Genomic DNA, 11,952 nt, shown 5'->3' on the forward strand with positions numbered 1-11,952 from the left:
GCAATCTGACCGAACAATCTTTGTACAATCAAGTTTATATTTACCAAAACTTTATAATATACAATAATACTATCTAAACTATTCAATCTGCATGAGGACTTGAATAAAAAAATGCTGTTGTACAGTTAAGCAACAGGGCTGTTACCTTATGGCAGCATTCATCGCTAGCTAAATTGTGATCACTAGAGATGCCGTTATTTATATAGTGACCACATGTGTCAGTGTACATTAATACAAGACGGAATTAGGAAGGCAAACAATTGGTGCCTGCCATATGACTCAACTTCCCTAGTCCTTTTAATAAAATAATGTGTTATATAAAAGACCAATATTGAATTTATTAGCACCATAATAAATGAATAGAAATGAAAATTTACTTTACAGATATGTATAAATAATATATATTGTGACCTCTGTCCACAGGAGGATTTGTCAGTGCCGCTGATAGAAGAAGAGATAGATGGGCTGTCAGGGATGCTGTTTCCTTTCTATGATATGGACACACACATGCTGTACCTGGCTGGAAAGGTATGGGTACTCCTTTCTGTTTGCCCACTTTTCTGCATTATTCCTACTTATCACCCATGATACAAAATTGTTCACTGCAGTTTCAAGGATCAGTAGCCAGGATGTTAGCTGTGTCTCCTTCTTACACTAGAAGTCTAGAACTATATCTCAGTCTTACATAAGAAGTCTCACCTTTTATTTATTTTCATGGCTAAGTCACCTAACTCCCACAGTGTATGTTGCTTTTTATCCCATGCTTCTGTGTGCAGTAGAAACTGAGATCCAGACTTTGACAGTTCACCGCTCTCTATTCCCGACTAGGCTCTGCAAAGGAGATGGACCCTTGCTTGATAGTTCTTATCTCACTGCCCCTGCACTTTCCAGAGTCTGTCTCCTTTGCAGAGTGTGGTTGGGAATGAAGAGGAGTGAGATGTCAAAGTCAGTGAGACTTTGACAGATGAGACTTCTTCTTTAATCACATTTAGATGTACAGTATATATACTGTATCTATCTAGATAGATAGATAGATAGATAGATAGATAGATAGATAGATAGATAGATAGATAGATAGATGGATAGATAGATAGATGGATGATAGATAAATTGTTCTTACCCAAAAAAAGTTTTTGTTTTATGATCATTCAACATTTTAATTTAAAATCATGAAATTTTTTTTTAATGAATAATTTTGAGACATATAAACGAAATACTTATCCCTAATTATTTGCTGTACTTTTGAATTGTTTTGGATTTCTTAATTTATTTCTACTATGTTAGGGAGACGGAAACATCCGATATTATGAAATAACAGCGGAAAAGCCATTCCTGACCTATCTCATGGAATTCCGGTCAGCCATTCCCCAGAAAGGACTTGGTAAGGAGTTAAAAATTCAGTTTTGAACTACAAAACCCCACTCTAAATGAATGTGATGACCCATGCACACCCGTGTGATAGCATGAGATTGCATGAGTCTTGCAAAATTCTCCCAGAGACTCATGCGATCTGCTGCTGGAGGGAGCCACAAGAAAATGTTAATGGTGCATAACATCACATGACTCCTCTGAATAGTCCTCAGTTATACATTAGTTTATAGTTTCATACAATATCTTATTCAATAAGCATACAAAGTACATATAGAAGCAGCAACAACCACGAATGTTCAATAGGATTAAAAAACGAGTCACGTCTGATAAGATTTTGCAAAAAATATGCAACTGAAATATGAACTGTAACTGATGACAACCAATACAAAATTATTTTTTTATGAGTATTTTCAATAAGCTCTTAATAGGTGCCCCCTGCCTGGCAGAGATGTGCGGTCAGGGTGAGGCAGGTGAGGCAGAGTCTCACCTAGTATTATGGAGGGGAAAGCTGTCAGCTTCAAGTCTGAAGCTGACAGCTTTTTCTCCATTCGGACCGGCTTGTAACAGGTTATAGAGCAGGGAAAGTCTCCCCGCTGTGTAACCTGTCATGGACGGAGTGCTGCTTGTTAATTACAGGCAGCGCTGCATCCGGCTGCTTGTGTAACCTAACTAGTTAGGCAAGAGCTGTCACAGCCTCTACTCCATGTTTGATACTTGAGCTCTGTGCATGGAAAAGCAGCATTGGTCCAAGCTGTCCAATAAAAAAAAAGAAAACCCACTGACGACATAAATCTCGATGCCTTACTAGTGATGAGCATGTGAGGGACAGGGAGGCTCCTCCCTCTCTCCTTCACACTAGCTTGGTGACCGGGTGGGGGGCTTCAACTGGATGGGGCGGGGCTTTGGTGGGCTTGGGCGGGGTGGGGGTGGGGCTGAGGGAAAGCCTCACCCAGCACGGAAGGTACCGCACGTCACTGCACTTGGGTTGTATGGATTAGAGCACAACAGATAGCAAATACATAAATGAATGCAGCTATTCATTAATACTTTATTGAATTTATTTTGTTTAAATGCAAGCAGTGTAGGTACCAAGATTTGCCCTGGCCAGCCTCTTGCAGCCCCCTGTACATTAGAGTTTTGACTTGTGCTAACAAGAAGCATGCTGATAGGAAGAGAGAGCAGAGTGATAGAGAGATAGGCTCTTCGGTGTGTTGCTTCACCTTTCACTATCTACTCACAGGCTGGGAGTGAAATATAAGCTTTAAATATTATTTAACTGCAATGGAGAAAAAAAAATCAGACCTCCCCCCTTGCTAGACAGGGATGTGCTATATGGCAAAGCTGTGTAAACCTTTGGACTGGATAGACATAAAAACATATCCTTTGACAGGTAAAACAGCTCTCATATATGTATCTCTTCTGTATATTTATCTATTCATCTGTTTGTCTGGAGTTTAGCTTTAAATCAAAAGCTGGGAGAGTAAGTTGCCCAGAAGTTCAAAAACGTGACAAGTAGGGACTTTTATCCTATTCCATAAGTTTTGATTCTCTGATCACAATGCACTGTAATGTTTTCCATAGGAATAATGCCAAAGCATGGGTTGGATGTATCAGCATGTGAGATATTTCGCTTTTACAAGCTGATCACCTTAAAGAATCTCATAGAGCCAATATCTATGATAGTTCCAAGAAAGGTGAGCCTTTGTACACTCATACCTGCATAGCACATTGCTCTGGAACCTTTGGGTAGCTGGAGTTTGGAAAAGTACTTAAAAGATAACACAAGTTTTCTTTGTTGCAGTCAGAAACCTACCAGGAGGACATTTATCCTATGACCCCGAGTTTTGAGCCAGCTGTGAGTGCTAAGGAATGGCTAAGTGGCATCAACAAAGGTAAACGATGTGGATTTATGGTAAGGTTGGGAGCACAAGTTAAAGACACAACATGAAAACAGTTTATTCGATCAATAATGTGCTCCCCTACCCTCTGCACACCCCTACTTTATTCTTGCGTTTGCCTCTGTTACAATCTTTCCCTCGCTTGCTTTATGGTAAAACCATTTTCCCTGGGATGGTAGAGCTGACTATACACTAGGAGGTTATTTTTCCCCATGGGATTGAACAAGAAAAAAATCCAGATTTTCCCATCCACATTAAGCAGCATAAGGATAAGGCTAGGATAAGGTAAGTTTGAGGAAGGCATGGCCACCTAACCATAAGAAGGGTCGTATAGGAAGTTGTGAGAGAGGCATCAAAACTCCGGTGGGATTCAAGAACTTGTTGTGAAATCGGGCAAAATAGCAGATAGCTTAGCATTGACCATGGTGCCCAAGATTCTATTCTTCACAAGGTCTTCCATGACCTTGCTATGGTCTGTTTGGTGGCTGTGAACATGTGAGTGATCAGGATTTGTTGGTGTTTCCTGAGGTTTGGGGTAGGTTTATACAGTAGAGCTTTCCATTGAGTTTTTGACAAGATTACAAAACATCACTGAGGTAGTTAAAGCATACACTCAGACCCAAGGTTTCTTAACCTTGGGGCACTCCTGCCATATATGAGCCATGGAGCCCAGCTGAGTGCAGCCACTGAAACAGTTCGGGGGTAAGTTGATATAGTTTTAGAGAAGTGGGCAGGGGTGTAATACCATCGTAATAGTATTTTCTATGAGTTTTCTTGGGCAAGAATGTTCTTGAATCTTTTGGCAGTAATCTGCCAGATGTCTGTCCAGTCATTGTCAGTGATAGTGGACCCCAGATCTTCTGCCCACTTATTTTGATATAAGGCGGTAATATTAGTATAGGTTTTGTTCAGAGATTCTTGGACTCAGGATAGGTGGGAGCAGCCACATGTGCAGGCCTTGAATTTTAGTGCAAGGTCCACTTTAAAGTTCAGTTAATGTATCTTTTGTTGGACCTACAGCTCTAGCATACACAGAGTGCAGGGCAATGAAATAAAGGCAAGGTTGTTCATCAATGTCTCTTTTCACTGCCTCCCTTGTCCAAAGGACCAAAAAATGCCAGTCACTGAGTGCTACCCTGCAGCCAGCTGTTTGACGATAGATGTTTGTCTTTTCTCAACAACAATGCCTTTGTATAAATCCTTAATGAATAATCAAATTTTCTTCTCTAGACCCCATTCTGATGAGCCTGAAGGAAGGGTACCGGAAGGAGTCAAATGCTACATTTAAAGCACCAGTGAGAGACAAGAAGAGTATGGTGGTAAATGGCATTGATTTACTAGAGAATGTGCCACCACGCACTGAAAATGAAGTGAGTATAGATATCAGATTGACCCTCGTTGCCTGACACAGCTCAGTACATTTCTGTGCACCTAATATTACACAATTCACACACGTTATTTGCAAAAGTCCAAAGTAGCCAGACTGGACAGAGGTTCTTTATGAACAAAAGTCTGTTATAAATGATTGATCTCGCAATATTTAAAGAGACTCTGTTACTTTAAAGGCTAAATTTACTTCTTGGACCATGTTTCATGTTACACCAATATTCAGGGTGTAACCTGAAAGGTGGTCAAAACCCCCAAACCCCATCCTGATCCTCCTACACTTACCTGATTCCCAGGGTTCTTCTACCTGCAGGCTCCTGTCAAAATCTGAATTTGGCGTGCCTGTGCCTGACATTTATTAATGCTGAAAACAGCTGAAATGCAGGCTTCCATACCTCTAGCAGAGTTCTCTATCCTCTGCTTCACCCGAATGCTGGGCTGATGATGTCACAAAGTTCAGACACTTCTTGGTGGGGTTCTATTGGTCCAGCAATATGATGGGCTTCCTCAATATTTAATAGGAAGATGAGGGAGACTTGGGGATGGGCAAGCTTTAGCACTATTAGGAAGCTTTTTTACTTTATACCTGTCCGGATCTTTCATTACAGAGTCTCTTTGAAGTGTTGTAACAAGAAATAGTGTATTTCTTGTGCTTCATAAATGGCCTTACATCAGTTAGAATGGAGCTTGGTTGCATGGGTATGTACTGTACATGTAACATTGTGTCTTTATGAAATATAGACTCTGTACATCTGTGAGGGCTACTTTGTTCTTCTGTTTTTGGTGCCAATGACACCTTCTGTTCTGCATGCCAAGGACACCCAAGACTGAGCACATACACAATGCAAATCAACTTTTAACATAAAATTCTTATAGGCACACAAATAATTCTCTGTTACGTAAAGCACCATTTAACACAAAGTGATGTCTACTAAACACAATGTTCACTCTGCATATGCTTGTATTGCCGTATGCTTATACTATGACCTTCACTTGCCCTCTTACCTTTGCCCTGCAGCTGCTGCGCATGTTCTACCGGCAGCAGGATGAGATCCGACGTCTGAAGGAGCAGCTGGCTCAGAGAGACCTCCACATCCGACAGCTTGAACTGGGGCTCAGAAACCTGAGAAATAGTCCTAAGGAGAGCTAGCTGTCCTTGGCACCCTCATGGTGGCCATATCTTGTGACCGGAACAGATGACTTCCCCATGTACCTGACCTTATGGGGATATAGACTAACTGGCCCTACTGCCTGTAACAGGCACCTGGCAATGTGTATTGATCTGCACTAATTACTCAAACCATCATGTATTCATGTAAGGGTCTTGCATATGTGTAAATGCAACTAACTCCTCATGTACTCCAAAAACCCAGGGCTCATAAACAAGGCCAACACTATTAAGCCCAACTGTTTCAGATGGGTTATGTTAAATTCCCAGTTGTGAGCCTTACATGTATATTTTGGGGGAAAAGAGATGGCTTTGTAAAAGATTTTTCAGGCTATAGGCTGATTATACACAGGAAGAGTTTGCTGCACAATACAAACAATTTGATGCATTTGTGAAGCTATCTTACCCTGTGTGATGTGAAAACTCACAGAGGACATTCAGAGGCTGGATGTCATGGTTGCAGGGCATGTGATGGTTTCATTATTTTTTTTGTTTTACAAATTCACTATTTATTTCTGCTTGCACAGAGGTTGGCATATGTAGTACTGCTTCATAGACACTTAATAGTGCATAAGCATGTCAGGTAATGCAAGGATCACAAAATGGTCTGTTTGTTTGAATGATTAAATAACCTTTGTATGGCCAGCTTCATATTCTGCTTCAACTGCCTTCAAGGGAGGGGACTTTAAGTCTTTACCAAAAATGCAAAATAGTAGCTCACAACAGCAGAGAGCTACAGTCTAGAGTTGACTGGTCACTTCGTTACTCCACACTTTCTGTTAATTATTTGCTAAAGGGGCCCTCATTAGAGCCCTTGAAATAGTCTTTACGGTCACTCCTTAATTCACAAGCAACCTGGTACCACAAATCATGTACAAACTTGCAAAAGGCCTAATTGTACCTTTATGGTAAAAGACTCTATGCACATTCTGAGCATGCACAGGAAACGTGGTCCATGTAGACTGTGCATGGTAAAATGCAATGCACTGTCCTGCACTGTGTGTGAAATGCAGCTTTTGTTTACCATATACAGGTAAATGCAGACCGTATGGTATATGAACGACATTTGATAATACTGACGTTTAAAATTAACCTGACCAGATCTAAAGTAATAGCAGTGCTGCAAGTATGTATAATCATCTTCACATTCAGCTCTGTAAAGCAGTTTTAGCCCTGCTCCTCCTGGTGCTAACTGCAAACACTAAACATTCAACTTTCCAGTGCCACAGCCACACACTGCCCACTAATGTTGGTAATAGTTTAATAATGTGGGTGGGTCTAATTTCAACTCGGGCTCTTTGTACAGCCTGAGCCGTGTACCCAATAGGCTCTGCAGAGACTCAGGGATTAATTTGAAGATTATCACAGGTACATGCAGGCACCACAAGGTATCTAACCTTCAGCATTTTTTGTTACCTTAGAATCGTTTTAAGCCAGGTTTGGTTCACTTTAAGATATGTCTGTAAGAACCTTCGTTCTCCAGGCCCCAGCGAATGTTTTAAGCAAGCACTTCTGCCTCTGCCCAATACACTGGAGATGGTATCCAGGTTACAGGCCAGAGCTGTAAAGAGACCATAAAGCCATAACATAGAACATATAAAAAATGTTCTTAAGAAATGAGACACTAAGGATCTCCTCTTTTGATCTTTCTTCCACCCACACACTTTCTCATTGCATTCTCTCTTTTTCTCAAACATTTTTTCCTCATTTAATAGCTTTCACACATTCCCTCAGTGGTTAGCCATTTTCCAACATCCAACAGAGCACTTTAAAACAGGTGGACCTGAACCAGCCTTGTATTTATTGCTAATTATCAGTTCCTATGCAAAGTGATATATTAAAGTAATTCACATCTAAAACTGCCCACGAAGCTTTATTATAAGATATATTCTGTTACTTATGTACGGATCAACATGGTTATAGAAGAAAGCTTTGTACCTAAGGTTTAATGATTTTTCTTGAAGAGATCAGTGGCGCTCCACTATAGCAAAAAGTATTGGCCATAATGGTTTGCAACCTTGAATGTCCTTCCTGTCTCTCCTCTTTTTTGTTTTTGCTGTGGAACCAGAGAATGTGTTGTTGCAGAATTTACTGATGTATATGTAATGGTAGACTCCTTATTAGCTGCTACGTTTGGTGTAGTTAAAGAAATCGATGAAAGTCGTGGCAGTTTTAATAAAGGGGATAAAGGTATTCAACCTAAGCCAAGCAAGATACTCCCAGAAGCCTTGCAAGTAATGAAACGTAGGCTGTGACTAAAGTTATCACCCTTTCTGGCAAACAATACCAGAATTATAATATCTCTACAATAATTAATATGGGTGGCATGTTCCAATTTTATCGGCCAGGCTGAAAAAACCCATCAAGAAGCTGTGATGCTATGAGGCTATCCACAGACAAAAGACAGTGCTGACCAGACATGCTTTCATATGAAAAACTATTTCATAAACAGTAACTATATTCTCCTAAAAAATACTGTACTTTTGTTTGTTCCCTATAAAGAGGGTTACCACTGCAGGCTTCTGCTTGGCTAGGATAGATTATTTTCCTGAGTAGGTTTGGACAGAAGGCATGGGAGAAGATGTCCAGTCTAGGCTAATGCTCTCTTATGTCTGTAAACACCTTTAGACAAATGATAGTTTTCATAAAAATGTAATGTTTCTTGAGACCATTACCTCTCCAGGTAGCCTTAAAGCAAATCTTTGTGCCCACATCATGGAAAAATCAAATGCTGCCCCAATTTCAAAGTTTATTGAGGATAGCATTGAAGATTTCCAACTCTGTGAACTCCGCATAGGGCTGTTATTGTTACTGTTATAGGACCACAGACACTGCCATGTTGGACTCCCCTAGGAGAGAACTGTTTTCCTTTTGATAGTGTAGCACCCTGTAAGCAGGGGTGCTATTAAATTTAGTTATTGTCAGATTGTATTCAGTCTGATGCTGATCTATAGTGCATACTCATTTGTTTTTTCCTGAGCAATCTGTGGTCGTTTGTATCCGCCTGCTGCTGGCTGTATCCTTGCCACAAAGCAGAGCAACCAATAAGGGATTGTTTTGAGTATTTGTGTCTCCCTGGCCAATCACTGGAAGATTCAGGCCAGTGGTGCATGCCATGCTGGGAGAGGACATAAATATTCGGGGTGGACCATGCAAACTATCTCTTCCTCCCCCAGGCCCAGCCTGGGGGGAGGCTGCTACTGGCTGACTGAACTGGCTAGGCCTGAAGCCTTGTGGACTAGCCACATGCTGACACTGGGGCCTGAATTTGAGGCTCAGTGGTCAGCTACTGATAATGAGAATGAACATGACTGATGACTTCTGAAGTAAGGCTTTGCCAGGTGTTCTTTACGCAGATTCCTGTGTCTGGCTTGAAGGTCCTAGTCTGTGAATGGCAGCAGTTACTGTGTTCAACTGATAATGGAGTGTACATCATCCTGGATGGTTTTGACCCTCTCTCCCTGAGGTTCAGCAATAAAGACTTTCAGCATTTATCTACAGTCTGGACTTCGCTTTGTCGGTCACCACAGAGTAAGTGCTACAGGAGCAGCAAGGTTGCTAAAAATCCTTAGACAGGCTATGGAAGACCCGTTCATCCAAAGGCCCTTCGAGGGTGAGCACTACAATAGCAACCATGTTAACCCACAGGTAGATCACAGGAGAGCAGAAGGATGAGAGGGAAAGGCTGCAGTGTAACAGATAGGATGGCTAAAGTGGACCGAGCAGGCAGCCTTAAAAACCAGAATGAATCCAAGCCACTCTAGCTGTAAAGTTTGAGCCTGAATTGCTCCACAATACCAGTAGTTATTTAGGTGCGGTAGGGCTTGTTTTAAGGGTAGGTTAATGCTTTCCATAAAAATTTAAATAGGTGACTGTTAATAGTCTGGCCACAGGTTTATTTTAAGCAAACCATATCTCATCTTTTTGCTAATCTATTAAGATATCTTATTTCAGTTTATAGGATCACTGATTATTTACCTCCAAACAGGAACATTAAGCAACAATAAATTGTCAGATTCCTAACCAAAGCCACATGGTGAAAGGACTTAAAGACAATTTCTCATGACCTTGGTCTTAACCTTACAGTAATATCACTGGAAATACTTCTTACATGGTACAAAGGCAGTGCAAAGAATATTAGCAATTTTAGCAGTATTAGCAAAGTGCACTAACTTCAAGAAGTCAATCAACCTTCTGTTAACTGCAGTTAGATTCTGTCTGAATGTTGTAGGTTACTGTACTTGCAATGGAGGTGATTTAGTAAAGGAGTAGAGAATGGTGAAGCATATCTAAACCCAAGAACAGAAACTGAATTTATTGCAGCTTACCTGTTCTTAGATGTGGTGGCTGCATTTGTTTTCTTTTTTTTTCAGGCTCTTTTTACCTGGTGATCCTGCCAGCAATATACTTCCTAGGGTGAAATAAAGGAGAACTATTGGGAGTGTAAGATGTACTCCTCCCAATAGTTTGAGCCAGCGTGTGAAACTGCAGGTGTCACATGCCGGAGCCATAGCTCGAGAACTGAGCGATCACAAACCGCTGCTCGCTCAGCTCATGGCTTCTCCCTGCAGAGAGCGGTGACTGTCAATCATCACTCCTGAAGGGGTTCTTCCCTCCCCTCTCTGTTCCTCCAGCGTTTATTGGAGGGACAGACATGAGAGGGGGTGGGCACAGCTGACTCTGGCTCTAAAAAAAGGTTTGGCTATGGTTCTTTTTTAATGCACTGTATCTATGGAGGGGCAGCGTTGTCACTCTAGGACAGGAAGTGTATAACAACTATGGATTCCTTCATCCTCTCATCTTTATACCATAAGGGCGACGTTTTCTGTAGTTTATGGAGTTGAGCTGGGCAGAGCTGATAAGACTGCATGAGATTTTGATGCAGAATAAACAAAAATGTACACGCTCTCTGGATTTCTGGCAGAATCAACAGTTTTGGGGGGGGTTTTCAGCACTTATCGAAAAGATATAACAAAACACTTTCAATGGTATATTTAACAAGCCAAAAGGTGCAACTAAGAGATGTTCACAGGGTTTACATACACTTTATTTGGAGGTGTTTATGGAGCAAATGGCAACCTTGCTGCTATTTGCTGGAGGGATTCAGTTCGCTGTTTTGATTTCCAAGACTTCTCTAGGCAGCAGCAACAGCACCGTTGCCCACCGTTCATCCTTACAGGGCAGTATGCAAAACCTCAGTGCTGGTATTGTTTAGCACAGAGCTCAAAGTGCCAAGAAGAAGAGGTGTTCTGTAGGCCACAAACAGAGCTGGGGACAATAATAGCTTGTAACAGTCAGCACAGGCAGTAAGCATTGAATGCAGGGGCGTAACTAGAAATCACAGGGCCCCATAGCAACATTTTGTATTGGGCCCTGTGATTTCTAGTTACGCCTACCTGATATCCCAAACAACCCACCTGAGAGTGACCCTGCAGAGCCCACCATATACTTTATATGGTGGGCTCTGCAGGGTCTCAGGTGGGCTGGTCAAACCCTCTTACCTGTCAGCCCCGATCGCTCTCCCCCTCCTCCTCCGTTGCTAGGCCCCACCTCCTCCATCCCCTGGCCCCACCTCCTCCATTGCCGCCGACGCCGGTGTTCTATCGAAGGCTCCGACTTTTCGAGCTCTCCGACTGGGCATGTCACATCTGGTGACTGCCAGTAGGAGATGTACAGCAGATGGAGCTAGTGCGCATGGCCTCCTCCGCAGCTGCTGGCTGTCACTGACTGAGCAGCAGCTAGACGGGCCCCTCTGTGCTCCGGGCCCTATAGCGGCCGCCTGGTTCACTATGGTAATTGTTCTGCCACTGAATTATCAGCTCTCCTGGTTTCTGACAGGATCAGCAGCTATTTTTTTAACCTATCAAACAGACATGACAAAACACTTTCAATGGTCTGTTTAAAGCTAAAATCTAAATGTAAAGCTAAAATCTAAAATGTACCCTTTTAAAGGACCCCCCCCCCCATCCCATACAGGAAGGGTTAATTTTTCTATTATTATTTATTACAGGTATTTATAGCGCTGATAATTTACACAGTGCTTTACATGTTGTACATTCACATCAGTCGCTGGCCTCAGTTGCTTAAATCTAAGGTCACTATTTCATATACACACAATAGGGTGAATTC

The 11,952-nt window shown here is 41.8% G+C and overlaps 1 protein-coding gene across 1 annotated transcript in view; it reads left to right on the forward strand.

The window, feature by feature from the left end:
• Positions 1 to 6,744, forward strand: part of CORO2B (coronin 2B) — a 52,333-nt gene extending 45,589 nt beyond the window's left edge. The window contains exons 8-12 of the mRNA XM_018573809.1: positions 1,285 to 1,381; positions 2,953 to 3,065; positions 3,173 to 3,263; positions 4,500 to 4,639; positions 5,674 to 6,744. Of these exons, the coding sequence (XP_018429311.1) occupies positions 1,285 to 1,381; positions 2,953 to 3,065; positions 3,173 to 3,263; positions 4,500 to 4,639; positions 5,674 to 5,805 (573 nt within the window). The 3' untranslated portion in view covers positions 5,806 to 6,744. The remainder of the gene's footprint in view (positions 1 to 1,284; positions 1,382 to 2,952; positions 3,066 to 3,172; positions 3,264 to 4,499; positions 4,640 to 5,673) is intronic.
• The last annotated feature ends 5,208 nt before the right edge of the window (positions 6,745 to 11,952 follow it).

The sequence above is a fragment of the Nanorana parkeri genome, unplaced genomic scaffold, assembly GCF_000935625.1.
Source record: "Nanorana parkeri isolate BGI_ZX_2015 unplaced genomic scaffold, ASM93562v1 scaffold2552, whole genome shotgun sequence".
In the NCBI taxonomy this organism is placed as follows: Eukaryota; Metazoa; Chordata; class Amphibia; order Anura; family Dicroglossidae; genus Nanorana; species Nanorana parkeri.